Here is a 26305-nt window from a genome sequence, read left to right as displayed (position 1 = left end):
TAGAAAACGAACGACCGAATACCTTTCTCTAAACAAGTCCGTACTGGAAGCGTGGGGCGTCTTCCTGCTTAGGGAGGAGATCTTCGATGCTATACTGGAGGAGGAGGAGGAGGAGGAGTAAGAGAAGGAGGAAGCATTTTGTCGTTGTGGAGGTTTGTCCAGGGTCGCATCATTTAGTACTGCAGATGGCTTGAAGAGGGTGGCGGCGGCGGAGTTAACAACAGCGACCGCCTCTCCCTCCTCCTCCTCCTCCTCCTCTTCCTCTTCACTGGAGTCCTGAATCTTCACGATGCGTGACCGCTTGCCGGTCTCATCCGGCTTCGGCGGGACGCCCATGTGCCCCGCCCCACGGCGGCCGGAAGAACCCGCCTTGGACCTCATGTGGTGCAGCAGCACCTGGCGCCTGGTGGTGTACTGCTTCCTCCCGTCCACGTACGAGACCTCTGGGAGAGCCACCACCTCATCCTCAGCGCCTCCCTCCTCCTCCTCCTCCTCCTCCTCCTCCTCCTCCTCCTCCTCCTCCTCCTGACTGCCCACCACAAAGCTGTCCTCTGCATAGGTCTCGTCCATCTCGGGAACCTGGGGAGAGTGAGGGGAGAAGAGACGGGATTCAGGAAAGGCGGGCGTTGCAGGATAGTCGAGGGGTAAGGTTGGGTTCCGGGTTCAAACCCCGATGATTGCAGTACAGCTGTAGGCTGAAGAAGACGAATAACCCCCGCCTTCTCTTTAAGGACATGCCTCTATAAATGAAAGTCACTAGGTTGGCTTGGATAAAAGCATCTGTAAATTGAATCGTTCGCGAACTATCAACGCATTGTTCTGGCTTTGTCTTTGTACTTAAACGGCCCCTATTTTACCTCCAGGTGTGACTGCCCATAGTGATGTCACCAGTGGGAGTGTCCACCTAGATGTATGATGCATTAATAAGCCTTCAAACCTCCAATGGTAGGCTTACTCATCCACCATGCATCCGTGTAAAATAGATGACATCGCAAAGGAGGATATGTGTAGGTTCCGAAAGTTAGTAGCCGGCCATGTTTCCGAGCCCCATTTTAAGGTTGGAGTGTGGTTCAGCACCTGAGAGAAGATGTTCATGTTGTGGGAGGGTTTGTAGACCATCTTGAACCTGTGCCCGGCGGCCACTGGGCTTCTCAGGGACTTCAGATACATCCCGTGCATCTCAGATTCTAGAAGAGACAAAAGGTGTTATGCATACGTTATGCATTGTTTACGGCTTGTTTACCTATTGCTACTTTTTTACATTCCACGCATTGAAATGTGATTGAGTGGAGATGTGTCAGTCACACAACATAACATTAGTGTAGGGTCGTACTTATAATGGGGGTGTAAGATTAGAATCCGCGAAATAAGGGGTTCTTAATCATTGCTCATAGATTTAAATAACATTCGACAAATACAAATCAATCAGTAATATGTAAGCACTTCACATAATACTGTTACTTTGACCACTAACGGGGTCTAGTTAAGCTAATCAGCTAACCATTGAGCCCCTGGGAAAGGTTTGAGTTGTCCACGACGAAGCCTTCCAGAGACCGGTTGAGGTGGTAACCGTCCTCTTCGTCAGAAGATACCCCCTCCCCCTCCTCCTCTGAGAGCGCCGCCTCCTCGTCCAGGAAGTGCCGCCCCCCCCGTTGTCGCTTGGTCTTCTGATAAAGGGAACCATGGGAACCAAGATACACAAAACAATAAGGTCATGTTTCATGGAAGCGGCGACTGACAAAGTGAATAACGAATTCAGAGGTTTAAAAAATATTTTCCTCATCAATCATGGACTAGACTATCCAAATGTTGTTTTGGTCGGTTTTTTAATCGTGACAGTTGAAATTATAGGCAGACTAACAACAATGAACATGCCCACCAAGATCCATGACGACGCGCACAACTCCAACATGCTTGGTGTTATGATGGGAGTCGATGTCTCGAGTAAAGTACGAGCAAAGTGTCTGATAGGCTGCTGTTTATTGAAAAGACAGACCAGAGTTTTTCCCTGCTGTTGGATTGGCCCGGTGGGTCTTGAGGGGCGGGGCTTGTGCGAGAACGTCGAGTCGTTCTGGAAGTCATCGTCGGACGTGGCTCCCTCTGGCGCCTCCTCGGACTGAACACACAGGAGAAGTTCAACACTGACTGAAACTAATAAAACCAAAGGTGCATCATATAGATAAGAGAGTACAGATATAACATATCCATTATATTAAATGATTTGACCATAAGGTATAGAATAAAGCTGTAGTATAATTAAAAAAACTAACATAACACTAAGGCAAAGGAAGTCTAACTTTATTCAGCAATGCAGCATTTTTCTTTATCACGATAACAGGATTTCCCCCAAATCGCTTAATATATTAGACTAGAAGGAGCACACAGCGACACAAGTTCAATTTTTACTATTTTGATCAGTATTATCATCAGCACAGACAAACCATATTCATTGCATTTTATTCAGTGATTTGAATAAATGTTTTGATCAAATTGAATGTTAAACAAATAAATACCAATACAATATAACATCAAATCTTACTATGTTCAGAACTGCAGCCTTCTTCCTCTTCACCATAACGGGGGAATCCACGTGGCCAAACATCTTGGACTGCAGCAGCAGCAGCATACAGAGACACAAGATACAAACGTAAACACACGCATAACATTTTACCCTTTTGTTTTCTTTCTCGAACATCCAATGTCCATCTGAAAGGAGGACCTAATTGTTTTGTGTTGTAACACTGGTATCGGCTGGCCAGATAAGACCCTCTGCCCCAGTTGCCAAGCCAAGGGTACTTTCTGGCCCCTAGATACAGGATATGGAAGTTCATTGAAAAGCCCGAGTAGTCATCAGATAGCCACAGTTTGTTATATAATTGTCTATCCCTTAAAACCTATTCTGTAATGGATGGATTGACCACCTGGTTGACGGCCATACCGGGTTTCTAAATGGGGGAGTACCATTGTGTTTCGGTGTCCATTGAATGCATTGACCAGGAGTGGTTTGGTAACATCATAAAGGCAAATGTGACCTATATATATAAGCATCAGGCCGTGCCAGCTTCAACACTGCTCCATCCATTCACAGTGACTTTCCTGTCGATAATAGCATCCGTCGGGAATAGGCCATTGACTTGTTCTATCGATTCAGTATCATAGCAGGACAGTCGACTCTGGTCTACTGTGTTTGACTCACATTCAAAAGTCTACCTGTAAGTATCATTTGGCAAGATGCCTATACCCCTTTCTGAAATCCACAGTGCGTTGCTTTGAGTAAAAGGGTCTGCTACATTCATTCACAGCAAATCACTTGTTTGATCCTAAACGTGTCGACATTGATATTACAAGTGTGCGACAGCACACTGAACAAATGTATGTTACAAACCAATTGCATGTCGGTGAATGCTAGCAGTTTGTGCGTTTTTTTACAAGTCAAGCATGTGTATTTTATCTGACAGTGCTAGTGTGCATCAAAAGCAATGGCCCACCACATTTGGTGAGGACAGCGGGTTAGCCCTGGCCTGCGGTCTTCTCCTGTTGATCTGGACCTCCTCCTCACTGTCGGACAGACCTGGGCAGAACAGGGCAGCGCAATAGTGGTCTTTACCGCCTGGTCTCAAAGGGATGTGTCAAAATATCTGTGAATTGCCATTTTCCTGTCTTACCCAGATCACAGCACCGAAAATGGTGTTGAATAGCTTCTGTGTTTGTAGACAAACTACGATCTTGTTGTGTTGCAACAGGCACAGATTTTTCCGAACATATTGGGAAATCTTTGGAAAGTGTAATTGCCCTTACATGAACAGGAGCTATGCTACAGTAACCCTTAAGGTCAATGAAAGTGGCTAACGGAAAATCAAATGCTCACCCAGCGAACTCCCGTTTTAGATGCACAATGGTGAATTTAGAACCAAACAACTCTGGATCTGGGTAAAACAGGCAAAAGGCAATTGACAGATATCTTGCCAGATCCTTTAAGCAAGGTAAACTACATTGTGCTCCAACATTCATCCATTTTAAACAAAGTGCTCTACAAAAAACGTTTTCCACAAAGCACTTTGTATTCTATACAGAGCATAATAAAAAGTTTTTCCAGACACAAGAACTCTTAACGAATCTTCATGAAACTCAAAGGCTACACTGCGTAGCCAAGAGCCTGACCCACTCGCACACATCAGATCACATCAAACATGAGAGGAAGCAAGAACTATTTGCAAGGGTAAACCCACCTGGATCAGTGGCAGGCTGGCTGCGCAAAGGCTTGGCTCCCCTGCTGTCCTCCATGCCGAATGCTCCCGCCCGGCTTGTGTTGGGCCTCTTGGCCTCGCTGCTGGGGCCCTCCCCCTCCTCCTGCTGCTGTTTCCTCTTCAGACCGCCCGGCGGGCAGAGGGAAGGACCGGGGAGGAGAGTCCGCCTCAGAGTCCCCCAAGCGCTGGGGGACGCGAGAGGCCCGCCCTGAGAGGACAACGGTGTGGCCAGGATGTGACTGATTTCCCCCTCTCGGCGGGGGGCCGAATGAGATATGGGGGTAGGGAGTCCGCGCCCACAGGACCCCGGTCCGATTGGTCTGCGGTGGCCGTGGAGAGGGGTGGAAGAGCCGGGGATGGGTGGCAGGGGCACCGCTGAACACACCTCACCTAGTCCCTGCTCCTTCCAGTGGGGTGAGGCCTTCATGACAGATGCGATAACCACACCCTCATCCTCCTCCTGCACAGCTTCCTCCTCGGAGTCGTCCAGAGAATATCCAAGGTCAAAGTTCACCGGGAACAAATCACAGGAGTCGTCTAACGAATCCACGTTCGGTGGTTCTGTGGTAGAAGCATCGTCGATGCGACCTAGCCCGGCATGGGAAATAAGCGCGTCTGCTCCGTGGCCACTCGGTGCCGCGTTGCGCGAGTCTGGAGACGTTTCCGACGCGGTAGGCGGTGTCTTGTCGTGACCGCGTCGTGGTGTTTTTACGACTCTGTGTGTGGGTGGCAGGCTGTGGGTCGCTGGGGTCGCCATGGGCTTCGTACCAGAGAAAGAAGACATCTCCGAGCAGTTTGCCCGTCGTCTGCGCACACTTTCCGTTAAGTCTATAGCGTCACATGCACTCCCCACCGCAAAATGCGAGACGCTTGGTTCGGCGTGTTTCACGCCATCGGCGAGGTGTTTGGGATGCGGCGGTGCGTCTGCCGCGAAGCTTTCCTCCGGTGTGGATAACTCCGGGATAGTCATTCGCAGGAATGCCTCGTCGTCGCCAAACAGATCCATGCTCTCGTCCAAGACGGTTGCATAACTCGGCCCGGCCACTCGACACGGGGCTCGCTGCTCGACGAGCAACGGTCCTGCTGGCATTCTCCCAGCGTTCACATCCCCATCCCGGCGTCCGACCGCTTCTTCTTCAGTCCTTCTCCCCGTACACTTTGCTGCTTTGCCACGATCATCCACCTGCTGATTGAAATCCTGGTTGCCCGGTTCGTCATCAACAAAAACCTCATCTCTTGGTCCATTGTGGTCCAGTGCATAACCAAACACCTCGTCCCAGCTCGGGCTGTCAGCTACACTTTCAATTTCAGGTTCCAGAGGATTAAGGATAGGCTCGGAGGTACCGGGAACATCACACACATCGTCGGCACAAGGGTCGTCATTCTTCATCATGACATCCCCACAATCGATGACATCATCGTCATCATCATCATCATCATCATCATCTAAATCAAGGTCAAAGTTGACCTGGATGAGGGGCTGATGTTGCTCTTCCTGTTCGCTCAGCACCTGTTCAGGGGAAGGAGGAAGTGAGGTAGGGATTGGGGGATCAGGTGACCCAATCTCCAACATGTCCTCCTCTATGACAAAGTCTAAGGGTAACGGTGGGGGAGACCTGGACAGCAGCTCCGCCACGTTGGCCAATATCACCCTCAGACGCTCCGATTTCTGTTCCTCTGGGAGGGATTTGAGAGAGGAAGAAACCACGGGAACTCCTCTGGGTAGGTAAAACGTGGCCTGGAATTCAATGTTTTCCTCGAGCCCTGGGTCATTGTCGTGGACGCCGATGCTGGGAGGTGGTTCACCCACAAGATCCCAGCGGGACGAAAGATTATTATTCTCGGAAATGTTGTCGTCCTCGGGTTCAACGATGCAGTCATGCCGCGTCTCTGGAATCCTTCCGGGGTCGTGGTTTGACTGTTCTTCATCTCTGAAACCCATGAAATCTGGGTCGTCTTCCATCAGAGGCTTACCCCGGACGGTGGTCGATGGCGAGAATGACCTGATCCCTCTGCCGTGATCCCTGTCCTCCTCCTCCTCCTCCTCACCGATACCCTCCAGTTCGCTGGCAGACCGGCTGGAGCTCTTGCTTTTGCTCTTGGTGCTGCAGGCCTTGGGGTTCATCTTGGTTGGTCTCTTGGAGGGTTTCTCTGCCTGTCCATCCTGGAGGAGGCCGATGACATCCCCCTTGTGGAGGTGAGGGAGAAGCTCCTTTTCGTAACTGCATCCTCCCTGAGCAAGACACATTCGATGCATAGTTCATTTCATTTTACGTCAAACCTTTATTTACACTCATAGGGCATTGAGGTTTCCCTCATTTACAATGACAAATAGAGCAAAATAAATATAAATAAAAAAAACTAAAAACCGTTGCAATTTGATGAGCCGAGATTAAATACCAAACGTTTAAAAACAGTAGCATATCAGGGGGCAGGATAGTAGGGATAGTAGGGATGCAACGATTATAGATTTTGATGGTACGATTAGTCGGCGGGATGCCATAGTTTGACGGTTTCACGATTATTATTATTACTTTATTTCACAACACTATGGATGTAGAAAATACCAGCTTCTTTGCCAAGATTAGAGCTGTGTTGAAAAAAATCGATTTTCAGATTTTTAATCGATTCGCTCGAAAAATCGAAAAATGCTTTTGGTAGCAACCGCTTTTGGGTGAATTCTTAATTATTTTCAAGCATAATAATAATGCACTGGTTAGTGTCCCAGTAGGAATCCACTGTTGCAGATATAGTCACCTCAATGATGTCCTCCATTTATTGTCCTGAATTATCTTTCTTGAAGGTAGATTGACCCTTAACCTTTTCATCAGTCTTCCAGCCATCAGTAACTACCAATACTTGTAAGATTTGCTGTTTAATATTGATATAATACTAGTTTTAATATGTTGCTTCTCTACACAGTCATGAAGTGAAGGAAACGGTTCAAATACATTTTTAATTTTTAATAACATTAACCCCCGGATCGAATCGAAATCGGATCGAAACGGAAATCTGATCAAAATCGGATCGAATCGGATGGAATCTGAGAAAATCGGAAAAAATCTATTCTGAAACTTAAAAATCGGAATCGAATCGATTCTTTGAATCGAAACCCAGCTCTAGCCAAGATGCCTAACCCGAAATTTGCATAAAAAAGTAATTTTAAGCTGCTTTCGATAAAAATACTGCTAAATGACTAAGTAAGTAGCTATGTCATTGTTTTATAATATAGCATTGTGTGTGTGTGTGTGTGTGTGTGTGTGTGTGTGTGTGTGTGTGTGTGTGTGTGTGTGTGTCTGTGATTTTATTGTGTATTGCATCAGACAACTCTCTTGTCCATGCTCCAAAAATCGCTGCCTTCACATGCCACTCAGCTGACTCCTTCGAGACTTCTCTTTCACTGTTCATTCTTAGTTTTTTCATTCAAAGATGAATGTAAAAAGTTTAATAGTTTAGACAGTGAGCGCTAAGTCTTAAGCTCCTGGTTGTTTGATCTTAAGCCAGTGAAGGCCAGAATGCTTCTAAAAGAACATCTATTCAAATGAATTCTGAACAATGAGTTCGTCACCGCTGCTGTCGTGGTTCTCACCTCAGGGCTCTCTTCTCGCAGGCGGTCTATGAGCTCCATCACCTGGATGAAGTGACCACAGCGGGAGGAGTGGTCCACCGAGTAGGTGGGCAGGGCGCGGTTCTGCCAGTGCCTCCACTCCCATAAGGACAACTCTCTGGCCCCAGGGCCCCTCCCAGGGGAGTCTGTCGCCCTGGGGGTCTTCAGATAACAAGAGGGGGAGGAAGGAGGCCATTTTAAAAAACACTACAGTACACCATTACATGATTCTTTAGGATGAAATATTCAGACAGGGGAATGGAAGGAAAAGAAAGAAAGAAAGAAAGAAAGAAAGAAAGAAAGAAAGAAAGAAAGAAAGAAAGAAAGAAAGAAAGAAAGAAAGAAAGAAAGAAAGAAAGAGAGAGAGAGAGAGAGAGAGAGAGAGAGAGAGAGAGAAAGAAAGAAAGAAAGAAAGAAAGAAAGAAAGAAAGAAAGAAAGAAAGAAAGAAAGAAAGAAAGAAAGAAAGAAAGAAAGAAAGAAAGAACCAACGATTAAAGAAAGAAAAATAAAGAAACTAAAGTGAGGAATAGAGAATGGAAGACAGCTCACAGTAGGTGTGTGAGTGCACGGCAGGGACAGGAAATGCGATGTCCTCAGGGTCGGCTGAGCCTCGTCCTCCCTCAGCCTCATGGTGGAGGCCCACAGGGAATACTCTGCCGGGCTCAGGAATCCATCCGACCTCACGCTGCTCTGACACACCGCTACAACGCACACATCATGTATCAGAGCACACGTCAAAGAACACGCACGCACACACACGTACACACACAAATACACACACACACACACAAACCAAAATATAACGAAACATACACATGTCCAAGAAACATCCAGGGAAAGTGAAAAATATGTTTCTGTGTTATGCCTTAAAGTGCATCAATGGTGCATTCTCAAGTGTGCACAGGAAACCAGAAAAAATGTCCACTCTGCAAACTTGGTCCCCAATTCAGTTGAAGCACACAGAAAACCCAATGATGACAGGTGTCTCCCTCCAGAAGCGAGGGAAGTGGATGTGCGAGGGGTCGGTCCCACCGACCTAGGTTCTGGGGGTGGATCAGGGGTGTCTGGCCCTCTGAGCGGGCTCTCCGACCTCCCGAGTCCCGCCTGCCACCACCACCGCCGCCGCTGCCGTCGCCGTGGTCGAACTGGCCGCAGGTGATGTGCATCTTATGCAGCGTCGGTGTCACTCCCTCGGGCAGCATGCGGGGGTTGTGGGGGTACATGTGGAAGCTGTTCTGGTTGCCCACGATGGACTTGTCCACGCTGTTCTTGTTGATTTGGCTCTGGTTGTAGGTCTGTTGAGGAAAATATTCAGAATAGACTGTTTCCCTTTTTGGAGCTCAATGTCATTGAAAATGTAAAAAAAAAAAAATGATCACGATTTGCGACAAAGGTTATTCAAGAAAGTCGATATTAAATAAATAAATGATATGCGTGACACAGACATGATAGCTGGCCTATTCAAATATAGAACAATTGTGATTGCTGGCTTTATTGAAAAGGCGTGGGCAAAGAGGAATATGTTCATCCGGTGCCGGATGTGTTGTATATTGTATTGTATAGTGTATTTTAATTGCGTATGTACTACACTCTTTGTGTAGTTATAGCGGTGTCTTGTGTGGGATGGTCCCCTTGTGTGCTATGACACGGAAATAACCATCATAACTTCAACATTATTCTTTTGGGAGGGAAGAAAACGTTTGGTCCTCATCGTCAGCCTCTCACGACGCAGACGCTCACCCTCTCCTCGCGGCCCTCGGCCAGGATGACCACGATTCGGCCCTGCCGCTTGCGCCCCGTGCGGCCCATGCGCTGCACCAGGCGGATGGGGCTCTTTTGGGCGTCGAAGCACACGATGAGGTCCACCTCGCCGATGTCCAGCCCCTCCTCCCCAACGCACGTCGACACCAGCGTGTTGAAGCCCCCCTGGCGGAAACTACGCACCACCTAGGAGATTGAGGGAGCGATATCTGAATGAAAGGTGTGAGGGATGTCTGTTGGTTAATCATTTTTAAACTGTTACAGATTTGTTGTTCTATATAGGGCTATTTGTTTTAATTGTGATTTTATTTCTTATTTTTATTCTATTGGTCACCTTATTTTAATATTTTGAATGCTGCACAATCTCTGCAGGCACTGCCACTTTTGATTTCACGGCATATCTTGTATATTATGTATGTGACCAATACAACTCTTGAGTCTTGAAGCCTTGCTACTATTGCAATGGATTTGAAAACGGCAAAAAATACTAAATTAAATGAACTGAAACCATTTTCTAAATGAGGTGTAAAGGTGTGAGGTAGAAGGAGATTGGACTCAAAGCTAACTTTTTACGTTGTATGTGGGATGGTAAATTTGCCAGCATGTGAAACATCGGTAAGAAAGAAAGGTTTCCTACAGTTAAAATCAAGGAATATGGCAATATGTACAAGAATAAATACTTAAGACCTGCAGTGAGCCAGGAGATTTTTAAAATATACATATGGGTGGGACACGAGTACAAGGATACCAGATAAATCCCATATCCAGAGTTACAGCAGAGAATGAGGTTTGGATTTGTATTTTCATGCTGTCTATTAAAAATGCCCTATTGGAAGTCTGCCATGTTTTGGTCAAAACACTGAGCAATAAGAACAAGATGAACACGCGGAATGTGAAGAGATTGAGGATAGCAAGGCCCTCATATTGACACACAAGCTCCTTCTTTGTGAGCTACATCAACAGTCAAACCCTGGGGCCACTCCAAGCCAGAAACAACCCTTTCTACAAATGGTTTTCATTTACTTAGTAAATTCAAGTTTGACATTTGTGTTGGGTAAATAAACTTTAATAAAGTCCTTGTTGGAAAGTATCGGAATAGGACTAGCCATTAAACCTGCAGAGTCACCTTGTAGGCTTCACTCATCTTCTTCTTCCAAAAGTAAATTAACTGACACATTAAACATTTACATTTAGGTGATTTTGCTGACGTTTTTCATTCACACATTCACACACCGACGGCGGAGTCAACCACACAGGGAGACAGCCAGCTAGTCAGGAGCAGTTAGGGTTAGGTGCCTTGCTCAGGGACACCTCGACACTCGCTAGTAGGAGCCGGGATTCAAACTAGCAACCTTCAGGTTACCAGTCAACCCGCTCTACTTCCTGAGCTACGGTCACCCCGACAGTAGCTAAAACCCATCCATACATGTCCTAATCATCTAAGGAAATATTTTCCCTCTCAAATTTGCCATTTGTTTGGTGGAGAATAAGGGCCAGATGAACTCTGGTTCACAACAGTGATGGATTCAGTGAGAAATGCACACAGTGCAGCACGGGCCCGCAACGGGGCTTTGAAAGCCAAGCAGAAGCCCAACATTTGCTTTCCTCCATACCTCTAACTGCTCCTTCTGGGTGAATCCTTTGACCCCCTTACCCGCCGAGGCCTGGCCCATAAAGGTCATGACCCTGATCAGCGGTGCGTGCTGGTTCAACATGGAAGCAATCTCCTGCACACTCTCGCGGAAAGACGAGAAGATCATGACACGGGTGCTCACTCCTCCTTCTGCAGAACCCGACGTGGTCTCTGGAGAGAGACACACACAGAGGGATAGCGAGACAGACAAAAGGAGAAACAGAGTGAAAGTGATAGAGAGAGAGAGAGAGAGAGAGAGAGAGAGAGAGAGAGAGAGAGAGAGAGAGAGAGAGAGAGAGAGAGAGAGAGAGAGAGAGAGAGAGATAAGGCTTGACTTTGGATTTCGATTCAACAGCTATAAGTATCAGCTCAAATCTAAATGTGAACCCCCTAAAATATATATTGTTTCAACTGAAACAATGTTGTACTACTGTCGTAGGTCCTCATAAAACTGGTGCCACAGAAGATTCACCAGTCTTGTTGGCGGAGTTCTCTGCCCATAGTCTGAAGTGCTGCAGGACAACCTCCTCCAGCTTCTTCAGTTTGGGATGACTGTAAATGAACGGCTGGTCAGGATCTACAAGTCATATCAAAAAGGTAGACATGTGTTGAGCAGATATATGTAACAGGTTGAATGTTTAAACATGATACAAAAAAGAAATGAGTCTTGCAGCACGTCATGCAATCCACAATGCGTAGACACGTCATCAAAAAAGGTCAGTTGATATTCTATAAGAGTGTTCTCATTTGAAGGCCACCGATTAGGGGCAAAACACTTACCAGCAGGAGACTTCATAAACATAGCTTCCATCTCCTTGTAAAGGTCCATGAAGACTGGAGTTCTCTGCAACTCATTTCGTGCCCTTGCCATCACTAGCAACACACACACACACACACACACACACACACACACACACACACACACACACACACACACACACACACACACACACACACACACACACACACACACACACACACACACACACACACACACACACACACACACACGTTATACAGCAGATGTGAGTGAGGCATTGCCAAGCCTAGCAAGACAAGAAGGATAGTAAGCATCATTAAGGATTTGTTTTTGTTTGACATGCGGGAGACCTACCTTTGGAGCCGTCCATGATGCCCTGGACGAAGAAGAAGAGGGAGCGGAGGCCCATCTGCATCAGCAGCTCGTAGCCATGGCAGAGGCTGATGGTCAGGGCGAAGTCCCCCTCCATCGCACCCTGCTGGGGGCCCTGAGGACGGCCGAGAGACGGAGAGAGCAGAGCAGCCTTCAGCACCAGCAGAAAGGAAATGGAGAAGAACTGGATCCTCGTGAAGGGAACAGAACTCGGACAGTGTTTTGGAGCTGCTGTTTAGGCGTTTTATGATATTAGCAAGGCCAACTACTACTGAATGGATCATGATGTATACCGAGGCGCCAGTATTTAGCGTTTGTTATTGATTGTTGATTTCAATAAGGGGTTATATTGGTCATGTACGAGTATAATACAACTGCAAATGCATACATGGAGCTGAATTTTTTTGAAGATAGAAAACTAGATCTCCTGATACTACAAAATATGGAACGAAAAGGTGATTGCTCACGAAAAACCATAAAAAAAAGAAAGCAAAACACATCTTTAAATCTTAAAATCCATTTGAGATTGAAATGCACAACACCAAAGGCTAAATACAATAACAGAATATGATGGAATTACCTTAATATGTGGCGGGGGGTTCTTCCTGAACTGGTCCCTGGCCAGGATGATCTGGAACTTGGTGAGAGAGCGCAGGTTCTTGTGGCTCATCACTTGGTTCTGGGTCAGACGGGACGTAAACTTCTCCATCACCTAGGTGCCACACACACAAAACACACCATATCGTATTCAAAACCACGTAAAAAATATTTACAAATCCACATTGATATACAAATGCTGTAAGTCTCTTAGTAAATAAAGTTAACAAAATGGGTCACATTTTTTGTTACAGGTGAACCAGATTCTTGCAGATAAGTGCATCAGAGCAGAATGAGAATACAGGGGATGGTTTTTTTTTGTCAAAGAAAAGTTTTAAGAGAAAATAATTCTCCATTTTGACTTTCAAATGTGAATAATAATATTTTATACTTTTAGACAAAGTGAACAAGGCTGTGTATTAGCATGTGTTCTGGGACTTGGTAGCTCCTACTGAACATCTCTGAAGTATGAAATAATGATTAAAAGAGAGTATATATTCAGTCTACAATATGTATTGCATGGATTAAACCAAAGACACGATTTATGTGTTGCCTTCCAATTTACCAATTCACAGATACACTATGCTTTTATTGGACATTTAATTGCCCATTAAAACAAATACTTTGGAATAGCCAGTAGGGCTTCCGGCCACCATTCTCCATCCCTGCTTGTTAGCTGGCAATCTGCCAGTGAAAGAGATTGCCTACAGCAGGAGATCCTCCAAGAGTCAAAAGAACAGGGTTAGATTTCGGCTTTTAATTTGGCTGACCTTTCTGAAAGCATCAACAGAGCTATGCCACCGATGCCTTAAGTGGTGTCACAACAATGTAGGTAGGATAGTATTGTGGCTTCTTCACCATCTGCCTTGGATTGACTGGTGTCATTAGGCCTTCTGTGTCGGAGACACAGATCTATGGTGACTGTGATAAGCAGAAAAAGTTGTCCTGATCAACAAGACCTTGTTTCTAAACTTCAAAATTGTAATTGTGATTCAGTGTACTCTCTTAGATGGAGTAATCGGGATATTCTCATTGTTTTACACACATTTCTATTGTAGTATTTTGCCGTTTCTATTTTAATTGTACATGTTATTTCCTTTTATTATTTCCTTTAGGCAATGTAAGGTGCTGATTGTGTGTCGAGTCCTCTAAAGCATGTTCCAAATAATGCCAGAATATAATTTGTTTCTTCAAATTTACTTTGATTATCACCGGGAATTATATAAGATTTGTTTATGCCTGACAGAAAACGAGTAGGACAAAATTACTATTTACAAATTATGAATACATTATGTTTCTTTATTGAAACTACAAGATTTGTCCCTTTTAGACACCATGTGCTAACCTAAACCCTTGGCCTAAATCAAAAAACAGAAAGCCGAACTATGGAAAGCAAATGTCAGGATAATGAACCATTTAGCTGACTGCTAAATCTAAAATGACATTTAATATCTGAAACTCTGAATTAAACATCTATTAAATAACACATAATACCATTAGAACTGCAACTTAAAGCTGAAGCACAATATAAATGAACAAAGTTCAAATGAGATGCCAATGCCATTTATACAGTGCACCACAGAAAACTGCTGGCGAAAGATCACATGACCAAAGCTGTCTCTGTTAATTGAGGCTTGGACACCCCACATGGAGTGTCCTGCCCCCTATGGTCAATCATGTGATAACTGGGATTACCATGGGACACATTAGTGAGACAAATTAGATGTGAAAAGAGATTAACATCCTCTTAGGCTTTTGAACTAAATAATAAATTGTTAAGATAGTGAAATGATACAAGAATAAAAAAATAGGAGGAAAATCCTATGTTTTTTGCCAGTCTCTGTCAACCAGTTTGTGAGCATTCTACCCTGCTCTGAACGCAGATGGCTATCTTTTCATGACATCAAAGTGCCTTTCAGTATACTCTTCAGCGAAATGACAAAATCACACTGGGGCCGTGGTGGGGTTGCATGGAGCTCCATCTGGGCGGCGGTTGAGTTTGATGTCCACGTCCCGTTGGGTTTAGCTTCTCGGATGCTCACAGTATAAAGCCACGATGTGAGACACATTTCATATCTACATCACTCATTATAACGCTTGTACACAAAAACAGTAATAAAGAAGTATAACAAAGTTGGCGTGGGTCGTAACCATGGGATAACCCAATTCATTTTACAAATGATTAGTATTAAAATTTTGCGCGGAAACAGGGGGATCCCTTTCTCTTAAGGGTGTCCCATGGCAACACATTAATGATTAGGGTTTAACTGAAGATGCTCAGAAGAACCAGACACCTAGTTGGTTAAGATGTTTATCTACAGTGACGGGGGACTTTAATATGAGAAGTGGTGTGTGTGTGTGTGTGTGTGTGTGTGTGTGTGTGTGTGTGTGTGTGTGTGTGTGTGTGTGTGTGTGTGTGTGTGTGTGTGTGTGTGTGTGTGAGAGAGCTTAATAGGGGTATTTATTTTTGCAAGAAAGCTTTAACACAGACTGTATATAGTATTTATATAGTAGCAATTATAATATAATTGCTCTGTGCTGAAGGAAGAAAGCAACATGGTGCCAAGCCCTGAATGCAGTAGCCTAACTATTTGAGGACACATTATTTTGAACACAACTATAATAACGATATAGATTAGATACATTCATCGATCATAAACCGAATCATACCGTAGTAGTAAGTAACACACACACAAATGGAGAAAGTTCATACCAATACTTTGCATCATACAGTGAGTTCTTAAAACTACAACACACACACACACACACACACACACACACACACACACACACACACACACACACACACACACACACACACACACACACACACACACACACACACACACACACACACACACTTTAGAGTGGATTTGACACATTTTATTCAATTTAAATAGGACAGGAACTGAGTGTTAGAAAAAATCTTCGAAATTAACGACTTTGCGGTCATCAGATTCGTCGAAATCACTGTTCAAATTATGAGGTTCAGCGGCTGAACTAGCTGACAGAGGGCGGGGTCAGCTGCAGAAAGGAGTCACGTGGTTCGCCTTCGTCTCCTATAAACATCCAACGCTTCCTGGCCACGGAAAGTGTCACACACTGCTCGTAAAGAGATTAGTTTATTATTCTCTGCTTTGATTCTCGCAAGAATATAGAGGAAGATAGAGCTAATTCTATTCAAAATAATGATGGCTAAATGCGCGAGGATAATCCACGTACTGCCTTGTTTTCTGTCATGTCGTTGACCTATTCCGACGCTGAAAGGTTTACAAATAGACGTTTTATTAATTTTAAAATTGTAACAGTGCAGAGACCATTACAATTTCGTTGGAAATAAAACGTTTATCTTGCAGCATTTTTTTTTTCCTAGTCGAGGACTCGTCTGGAAACAATAATGGACCGAGGCGGCTGCCAGTTAAATGGCGGTGGCGGTGGGCCCGAGTCCGAATCTGGGAATGGGATGATCACGTTGGAAGACCTCGAGTCGTTTTCGGAAGACCCGCTGTCAGGTACGGGCAGTCTGGATGAAAACACGGAGACCATGGAGGAGGGAGAAGACCGACTGCTGCACTATTGGCAGGACGTCGCAAGGGGTCACCAAGTGGAGGTCCCTCAAGGTATAACCACTGAGTAAAAAATAGACCTGACAAAATAGTGGTTAAGACGAATAGTTGTCTGCACAACACACTGTGTTGCATGCACTGTATGCAAACACGCTGTATTTGACGCTTCGCAGTGGTCTGAACTGTACGCACAGTGAAAATCAACATGACGCATGGCATCTCTTCGCCTATTTATTTCCTATTGCTGTAGTGTGCACGCTGACCTACTTTTGGAGTTTAAACTAGACCGCATATCCAGAGCTATGTTCCAAACAAAACTTGGGGTTATGATCAACCCCAGTTGAAAATACCGTATGGAAACGCGCGGCATTATTAGCCGTCGAAAGTAGTGCGTTTCAGCTATCAAATGAAACAAACGACACATTTAACCATCAGTATCGAGACGCGATACTGATTTAAATGTCTATACATGCGAATAACTATTTCATAAAATGTACAGTAAATCTGGTGCAGTTTGAATAACTATTTTAGAGACGAAGGTGCAGATTTATATTTAATGACATGTAAATCTGGGTCTGAGCCTTGCAGGAAGCCAGAATGGACTCTGGATACTGTGCAACAGTAGGTTAATGACTCATGGGTTCACAGGCACGGACAGACTCGTTTTTTGGCCGCAGGGTCACATCATCTTTGTATTACGAATGATTTATTTTCGATATTCAGTTAACAGGTTTATATCCCATGTTACTCATAGTACTGCAACAGTTTGGAATCACAAAACGCTTTCTGTCTGAGCAGGATTAGCTAGCATGTTTACTGTACCCGGCTTCTGACCCCAATTCCTGTCGTAAGCGCTGCAGCTCAAGTTAACTGTAATTGGAGTGGAACAAAAGCCACCCATAAGTTAGTTGATAATGTTGTTGATGTTTGGAAGTAAAATACTGCCTTGTCAACAATCATTACATTTCCTAGCGCCTCATTCAAATTCATTGATAGCTCCTAACAAAGATATCATTGTTCTTCTCTCTTAGATGTATTTAGTGGCTTTAAATACATAGAGGGGGGAGCGAGAGAACAGTCAGCTGATCTGGATGTGTACTAGGGTTAGTCAATCAATACAAACAGCCTGATAGGCTCAGGCGACTAGTGGGTAGTGAGAGAGAGGCCATGCTGTACAGCCCCTGTCTGTCTCTCCACCCCCCCCCCCCCCCCCCCCCTCCATATTGAAATTCGAATAAGCTAAACAAAGAACAAGCACTAAAGCATTACCTTGATCCATTCATCTTTCACTTTCCCCTTTGACACAGTTGAGCACACTAACGTTCTTAATTAGACTGAGGGATTAGTTGCTGTAAACAAGACTCCTATTACCAAATTGTATTACCGACTTCCTTAAAATCTCAGGAGTAGTGAGTGATGCTGTTCTCCAGTCAGTTTTGATGCAACGTACAGCAACCCAACATGCAGTGTCCTCACCCAAACACCACAAATGTAGGGTTGGGGGGGGGGGAAAAAGCTGGATTCCTCGTTTCTGCAATACTTATGTAGGTTTGAAGCCATAAACGTTGTGTTAATAGTACCGTCCAACAGAAGTTCAGTTCAGTTCAGCCACATTCATATAAATTTCACCTATCAATGTGTCCCTGACCTAGGCACCCAACACTAACTGCTCCTGGCAAGCTGGCTGTCGCCTTGCATGGTTGACTCTGCCGTCGGTGTGTGTATGAACGGCTGCAAGTAGCTTTGGACCAAAACGTCTGCAAAATGCCCTACTTTTTTTTTTTAATCAATGAGGGACGCGGACACCGAACGTTTTAGAATAAACCTCCAAATAGAAATGAATGACAAAAATCGTAATAGCGTATCACAACACACATACATGATTGCAATATTTACAGCATCGCCATAGATATCCTATCACCCCTAAAATGACAGATTTTCATCCGTAATAATGACACCCTATCCAATTATGGGCTAGACTACTTGAGAAAAATGTTGTATCTTGCTGAAGGTGATGTTGATCATATCAGATCAAAGGATCAGTTTCCGAATGAAGTTAGCTGAAGTAAAATGAGAGGATACATTTTCTGTTCCTCTGTTAATCTCCCACCATTTTTAAGTAATTTACCGCTTAACCACTCAGTTATTAGAAGGCTGCAAGTATAAAACGAAATGCCTTGAGTTCTAATCCATGTTAAAACCAGTCTACAGTCTGAACAACTTTGAGCCTCTTATTTTTCTTTCCGCCTCTATAAAACTCTCACACTCCTGGCCCAGCACGCTGCCTTTCTGCCAGGCCAGCTGACAACCAGTCCTACTCACGATCTGCCTGCAATTAAACAGCCTTTTACAAATTAGTAGTGTTCAGTCATTATTACGTTTATGGTTTGGGAATGCAAACATCTAGTTATAGCAGGGAGAATATGTGCGTTAAGCAAGAGTCATGCATCTCAAAAGTTCCAGAGGCCAGGATTTGACCTCTGCATTGACTAATTTGTCGCCGCGTGTGAAAGCAGCCTTTGACCATGTCCAGAAACAAAAACTATTATCTCTTACTTATTGGACCAATACTGTGATAAATGAATGACATATTTGTTCACAGACATGGCAGAACCAATCCAACAGCTGACGAGTAACGACGAGGGACGCAGTAACCGAGAGTGCGTCCCATTCAACCGTCTCACACACAAGGAGAAGGTACATCAAGTTTACAGACCCCAGAACAACAGAGCAATATTTATTCCCAAAAAAGTAATCTACAGATTTTTTTTTTGACTTTGTATGTCCCTGTATTTTCTGTTCACTAAACTTCTGTATGTGCAGAGTTGAATAACATTAAGTTATGTAGTAGAATGTGCACAATATCAAAATGTATAACGCATGATGGCACATTAGGGGATATTATCAGACATTAGGTTAGCAGCATCTTTTCCCCTGACAACTCCCTCCTGGGAAAAGCCTGGATCTACCCTTTGGGCAATATGCAAGCTACTAAACTACGAACCAATCTTATACAGCAACTCAACAAAAATGCATGACTGCACAATGGCGAAGGACGATATATCTTGATAAGAAGTTTAAGCATTCCATCCCGGCCAATAGTCGACTATAGTCATATTTTTTTACTTTCATATTTTCATATTAAAGAAATGTGTGGTGTTAATTCTGAACCAGAATAATGGCCAAATGATTGTGACCGCCCAATGGCTCCCCTTGAAAGCCCTGACTCCTTATTTGGATTAACACCCCCTCCACCTGCGATAATCCCTCATCTTAAAATAAGACAGCCATTCTTTTCACACAGAGAACAATGACCTCTTACAATGGCCTGCCAGCCACCTTCTCCAAGAAGGTATATGCAACTGCTAGGTGCATATACCATATAATTTAGGTGATCAGAGTGATGTCTTGTTGGCATCTCTCACCTTTGCACTCTCTCGCCCAGTGAGGTTGTGTTCCACGCACAGAGACCCAGTTTCTCCTTAGGGATCATTTAAATATAAAGGCTTAATTGGTTTAACGTGGTTTGTTGTCCGTTATTAACAACGGACCATTTCAGGTTTTACAAAAATAAAATGCCTTTCCGTTATACGTTCTTTTAAAAGTTGCTTATGCTTGACAAGTCAATAAACCACATCATATCATTGATTTATTCTAAAAATAAAACATGCTGGCCAACTGGTACCTCCCTTAGTTTCCAAGAATCTTTCTATCAACACTCCCATAACCCCTCCTATCCACATCAGACACATAGCAGTTTGCGTCACACTGTTGCACAGTGTAGGGATGCAATTACTGATTTTCCCTTTCAAATGTGCTTTAAAACGTCTCGATTTTAAAGTTGAACATTGTTTGCATCCTTTTTTAAATGAGGACCTTCAATCGGATAGAGTGGGCACATCAGCTCTTTGAACCTCTTTGTTCTCCGATTAATTAATCCACAGTGCAACGAGTTGCTTTACGAGAAGCGCAGCTATGAGAAGGCGCGCTGGGCATGCATCACTGTGCGCGAGGAAACCTACGAGCAGAGCATCTGCTATGGCTTCATGAGGCTGATGAGGTACATCTGCAAGCAGAACTCCACCGGTGAGTCCACCGCAGACTGGCACAAATCATTGCAGCCTGATGAATTTCTGGTCTCAGAGGAAGTTGGGTGGAAACATACGTGTTTGGACATTTATCACTCTTGTTTCCAAAGCATCAACCAAAGCAAGTGACCACAATTAAAACATCAATGATAACGAAAAAAGATTTGAAGTTATTCAAAACAAACAAAAGCAATAGTAGCTCAAGGAATCTGAGTTAAAAAACATACGAGTTTCATGTATGTATTGTTACATTTTTTTATAGAATTCTGCTAAAAAAAAAACACCCAATAAATGATTAGCCCGTTTTCTTTTTCTATCAAACACTCAGGTGATTACCTGGGAATGAGCCTGCCCATCGTGACAATCATCCACACCGACGAGAAGCAGTCTTTGATTTCCCGCGATGTCACCGTTGCCTACTACCTGCCAGCCGCCCACCAGTCCCAGCCTCCGCAGCCCACAGACAACGACATATTAATAGAGATCTGGCCCGCCGCTGTTGTGTACACAAGGTAGGGCTTTGACTTTTGCCCAAAAATCATATTCAAAGGTTTGTTTGTTTATTAATATTCAAATATTTATTAATAACATTTTGACCATTAAATGCCTTCAGTAAGACCTGGATTGGGCTTCGCGAGGTTTGTTTACCGGTTTTGCTATGCACCCCAAGGCCAGATATGCGCCCAGCGGGAAAAACTGATGATGATGATGCTATGGTTACCGGTCTTTCGTGTTCCAACGGTTTATTAGGTTTCTAATAAATTGCTGCCTAATCAATACTTCATTCACTGCCTCATCCGTGGTCATTACAATATTATGAATAGACTGCGTCGGGTTCTCCGACGTCTCTCCCTCTTGGCTTGCCCATAACAGGTTCGAGTATTAAGGGCTGCCTAATATTCGTTCGAATTTTGATTCATTTTTTAATATTCAAATTATATTCGAATAACGAAGTTCAGAGTCAAAGCCCTAACACAAGGTGAGTGGATCACATGGGTTTTCATGCCATATTAAAACCCTTTGCCAGTTGGATTGTAAACCTAGAACCCTACACCCTAAACAGAGACTAATTAAAAGTAATTTAGGTGGAAGACAGACATTTGAATAGGGCTGAATTTGAATTCCACCTTTTGGTCCCGCCGTTACCTTTTAGGCGTTTCACCGGACCCACCAACGAAGTGACCATCATCAATCAGATCCACGCTTTGGCCGAGGTGCTGGACTCCCCAGGTGAGTGCGTCAACGATTCATTCATCGTGGCGGGCTACACCAACCCTGCTCACGTCAACCGCCAGAACGAGATCTGGTTCATGGAGCGGCGCTGAGGCCAAGAAGAGGAGCAACCAGAGAGGTGATCCACCTCCTCCCCCCACAGACATCGTCCGTCACAAACCTGTCGACCGCACTTAACCAAGCCCTGCCCTGACCAAGCTCCATGCGGCTGTGTGGCTAGGAAGGGCAGACACACTTTGCTATAGATTCACTTTGTCAACACTCTCCAATGCAGTTGGGGATTTACATCTGTGATAAGAGTCTGCCCTTACCCGGTACAGTGTTCCCATACTTCTTCTCTGTGTAATCCTTACTTGTAAAACCACATCACGACTCCTGACCCGACAACAACTGGGCCAATTTACACCTGTAGATGCAGTTTCAAACCCTGCATGTTACTATCTCTTGGCCCTCTGTTGGCCTTATTCCCTTACTTTTCTCTCTGCAACATGAGGTACAATGTTTCCTTGTAATTGAGGAGTAAGCACACGAACAAGAAATTAACAACTTTGATTTAGCCTCTTGTTTGAAGAGGTGGTTTTACCTGTACCGTTATCCTCCTGATGTACTATATTTTCAATCACACACGGTTTACACGGTTTATCATTTACAATAGGGGTTGTATCTGTTGTACGTGGGCCAAGAAAACCGGTCCTTCCCTGGCGAACATGGATCTGCAGCATAATTGATAATAAAGAAAAAACAGGTTGAATAATTTTAAAATCGTATAAAATCGACCGAAAAGAAAGTCGTCAGTATGAATTTACATATGAATAACGGAGATGGTGAATATAAACACAACTCGAACATTACTACAAACCAAAAGCAGTTAAATTCAGTCATTTTTAATTGACGTATGACAATCAAAACATGCTGTATTTAATGGGTTTAGTTTATTTTCAAAAGTCAATGCATTCCTTTATTTGCACATACCCTTTACCTCTTTCTATTCACAACTTGTGTCAATGTTTGTCATTATGTATGCACTACTGTGTACCTACTTTAATAGAACTGCCACTAGAGTAGAAACTACTTAAAAAAAAGAATGATTAAGCAAAAGCAATTGCTGCCAAGATATTTTTTCAGTCCAAGAAAAAGGCATAACTCAAAGAGTGGCAGTTATGAAGATATGTATTATTTTTATCTACAGATTGTATAATCTAACAAACCAATGTAAACGATAAAAATTGAACTATATTTTACAAAAACTATATGGAGGATATTACAGAATGACTACCGTTTGAATTTGCGGTCATGGTTAACAAAGCCATACAAGAATGTCACTAAAATCAATGCAACCAACCATCGGATGAACTCAAATCTCCACTGTGTGAAGACTTATGAATAATGTAACATAATATGTAACAACAACCAGCAATTCCAAGCCATATATCCATTTATTCTGTAGATATGCACCCAATATTGTTGAAAAGAAAATGTGTCTCAGCTCATCAAAACACCCTTTCCCATTTCCATGCCTATCCTGTGAATGAAATGTTGATCGGGAGCTGGTCTTAATGCAAGTTAGAAGAGACAGGAAGTGTAGGATGTATATTTCACCAGTGCAGGTTGGATTCAAAAGATATAATCTGATATTCCTCTACTGGTAGTACTAGTGCATTTTAAATGTAGGCTGTTCGAATCCTAAGACCACTCTTTTTAATTGGCATATTCTACCTATGTTCTGTAGACAAGTGAATGAATGGATGGTTTGTTTTTTGCTTTTAGTTTCTATAAGCTTATTTGTATGTGATTGGCAATAGTGGGCTATACAGTAAATTCAGCGGCAAGAAAACAATGTGGCTTTCTTTGTTGTGTTCAAATGAAAGAAAATGCTTGTTTTCTTTTGGCAAATATTGATATTGTATTGTTTTTGCCTCGTCATTGTGTTATGAATTCTTGGTGCATCACCACTATTTAAAAAAGTTCAATAAAATAAAATAGCACCACTATCTGGCACCACTAGATAGTGCATCCTTTTCCAGGTTTACTGCAGCATAACCTTCATGCTCATCTAAAGGTTCTACTCAAGACAAATTGTTCAGAGGATATATACCTGGCTAAATCTGAATAATCTAGCAACAACTTGGGAAATGACACATGCACACTCTGATTTCAGAGTGCCCATTACACAGCACCCTGGCGGAGACAATCTGGGAAGTAGGGTTGGACCTTGACTAGAATTAGGATCAACAACTAAAAACCACCAAATCCACTACTCTATTCTTTGGTCACATGATATAGCATTGTCTCTTCCCGAAGTGACACGAGTAGGACTCGGGTTACTAGTGTGACCGTAACAGGATTGAAGGACACAATGTACAGTGTCTATCCTCTTCACTGTAAAATATGGTGACTGTACGAGAGACGGGGTCCAAAATGATCTTTCAGAATTGTGTCCATTTACCCACTGGAGTTAAGAAATGTACTAGTCAAGCGATTGTTTAAAGATTCAACACTTTTTTCACCTGTCAAATGTATCCACCTTTAGCTGCTGGCAGGTGTTATTTTTGGACCCTGCCCAGAGGAACATTACACAATAAGATAATACCACCTTTCCAAACTCTATCTGAACGGAATAAATAGTTTAGAGTATGACCAAATGCTTCAAAAACGAATGTGTATAAAAATTAAAATATGCCCATGAAATTAATGGCGTAACTAATTGTTGTTTGAATGGAATATCATCTACAGTACAGTATATCATTAAATATATAAACAATACATGATCCTGCAACTTGGCACTTAGACTGAATGTCAGGTGTCATAGAGTTGTTGTTTGTATGCACACCCTAAACCCTGGGCGTCTCTCTAGGACCACCCAAAACCTATTCTGCTGTGATGTCATCAAACTAGGATAACAAGTAATCTATCCATTACAGATCAGTGTCAAGGCCATTATAATTAACATAACCTTCTGACAACATACTAGTATCCCCCAATGTGCAATGTTTACTTCCCTTTCTGTTTTTGAAAAAATAACTGCAATGTTTTATATGACATAGTAATAAACAGAGAAGACGAACAGACAAACAGAGAAACGAACCAACACAGAATATGTGTGCTACTAGTACTACTAGAACAAACTATGAACTTGTGCTTCGGATAGGTAACAATTAGTCCCACAACTTCATTACAATCCTACCATCCAGATAAAACGGATAACTGCTAGTGGCCAGTTCCAACTCACACTTGGGTACACTACAAATACAGGACACAGGTTCCCTTAATGTACCAATTCGCACCACAGAGTTGGTTTCTCTAATGATCACTCGGACCAATCGAGTCTCGTTGACGACCATGGGAGCTGACAACCAAATGGCACCCAGCATTTGGGGAGCCCTTCGGGACGTGATCATTTTCTAGCATCATTACAGGTTATTACATCCGCAGTTACGTTCATTTGCCACAAGGGAGATTCAAAGCACCAACAGAAAGGTGTGTTTTACACTACGAACGAAGAAGAAGCCCCTACCTGCAGGTAGCGTGCCTGCTGAGCTGCGAGGGCCTCCCCCAGGGGGACCACCACCTTCTCCAGGGTGCGCTGGTGGGTGTGAGCCTTGATGTCGGGACTGGCCTCCGAGCGCAGCTCGATGTGGGAGATCAGCAGGTTGGAGATCACCTGCTGCACAGCCTGCAGGGCGGAGGGGTGGAGGTACATGTGTAGAACAGATGTACATTATTAATAGGAGAAACGTGTAGAATAGACGTACATTATTAAAGAGTCTAGAATAGATGTACAATTTTAAGAGGGAGAAATAGTGTCGAATAGATGTACATTATTGAGGATTGTACAATAGATATATATATTATATAATATATAATAATAATAATAATATAATATATTATTACGAGGCGGAGAAACGTGTAGAACAGATGTGCATTATTGAGGAGGAGTGTAGAATAGATGTACATTAGGAGGAGGAGGAGGTAGAGGACCGAAGATCTGGCAGACTTGGAGAGAGTGACACTAATGATCAAACAGACAGACAGGCATCTGGGGGTCTACATACTTTAGAGTCTCCCCCAGGTGTGGCACTCAGAGCAAGGATCCGAAACTGCTGCGTCTGGGAGCACAGCTGCCGGACAACCTGAGAATGTATGGGGAACCAAAACGAGGGCCACGTGAAATCCATTCTCAGCTAACCAAGTACACGTTATTCTCCCAGTGGTCTTGCAGCAATGACACATACCTGACAGTAAGCTTGGTTGCCCAGTGCCTTGTGCGCCTCATCGATGACCACACACTTGACCTGCAGTGCGGGACAGGTTTCTCTCGACAGGTCATTGACCATGACCTGGGGCGTGAGGAAGAACACCCGCCGAGACTTCCACAGCTCCCGCCTTTGGCCCGCCTTAGTGCTCCCTGGGAAATGGAGTTTCACCATACTTACTTCTCGA

At 43.8% G+C, this 26305-nt stretch overlaps 2 protein-coding genes across 3 annotated transcripts in view; one reads left to right on the top strand and one right to left on the bottom strand.

Annotated features, from left to right (window-relative positions):
- The window catches only part of fancm (FA complementation group M), a 30144-nt gene that overhangs the window by 2958 nt on the left and 881 nt on the right, over window positions 1-26305 (bottom strand). For both annotated transcript variants that reach the window (XM_060052788.1, XM_060052790.1), the window contains exons 2-20: window positions 26098-26270; window positions 25918-25995; window positions 25380-25538; window positions 12962-13093; window positions 12364-12496; window positions 12030-12122; window positions 11722-11826; window positions 11230-11420; window positions 9596-9802; window positions 8892-9150; window positions 8405-8556; window positions 7837-8016; window positions 4230-6480; window positions 3489-3571; window positions 2540-2608; window positions 1997-2116; window positions 1502-1667; window positions 1078-1187; window positions 23-579 (exon numbers count right to left, since the gene is read on the bottom strand). In XM_060052788.1, coding sequence (XP_059908771.1) covers window positions 23-579; window positions 1078-1187; window positions 1502-1667; window positions 1997-2116; window positions 2540-2608; window positions 3489-3571; window positions 4230-6480; window positions 7837-8016; window positions 8405-8556; window positions 8892-9150; window positions 9596-9802; window positions 11230-11420; window positions 11722-11826; window positions 12030-12122; window positions 12364-12496; window positions 12962-13093; window positions 25380-25538; window positions 25918-25995; window positions 26098-26270 — 5218 coding nt within the window. The remainder of the gene's footprint in view (window positions 1-22; window positions 580-1077; window positions 1188-1501; window positions 1668-1996; window positions 2117-2539; window positions 2609-3488; window positions 3572-4229; window positions 6481-7836; window positions 8017-8404; window positions 8557-8891; window positions 9151-9595; window positions 9803-11229; window positions 11421-11721; window positions 11827-12029; window positions 12123-12363; window positions 12497-12961; window positions 13094-25379; window positions 25539-25917; window positions 25996-26097; window positions 26271-26305) is intronic.
- Window positions 16032-23776, top strand: soul3 (heme-binding protein soul3). The gene is made up of 6 exons (XM_060052795.1): window positions 16032-16245; window positions 16352-16598; window positions 19147-19241; window positions 20489-20630; window positions 20961-21144; window positions 21786-23776. Exons 2-6 carry the CDS (start codon window positions 16376-16378, stop codon window positions 21955-21957), a joined length of 816 nt encoding a protein of 271 aa, XP_059908778.1. The 5' UTR covers window positions 16032-16245; window positions 16352-16375; the 3' UTR covers window positions 21958-23776.

Source organism: Gadus macrocephalus, chromosome 5 (genome assembly GCF_031168955.1).
Source record: "Gadus macrocephalus chromosome 5, ASM3116895v1".
In the NCBI taxonomy this organism is placed as follows: Eukaryota; Metazoa; Chordata; class Actinopteri; order Gadiformes; family Gadidae; genus Gadus; species Gadus macrocephalus.
The sequence above is the reverse complement of the archived record's forward strand: the minus strand, read 5'-3'. Positions and strand labels throughout refer to the sequence as shown.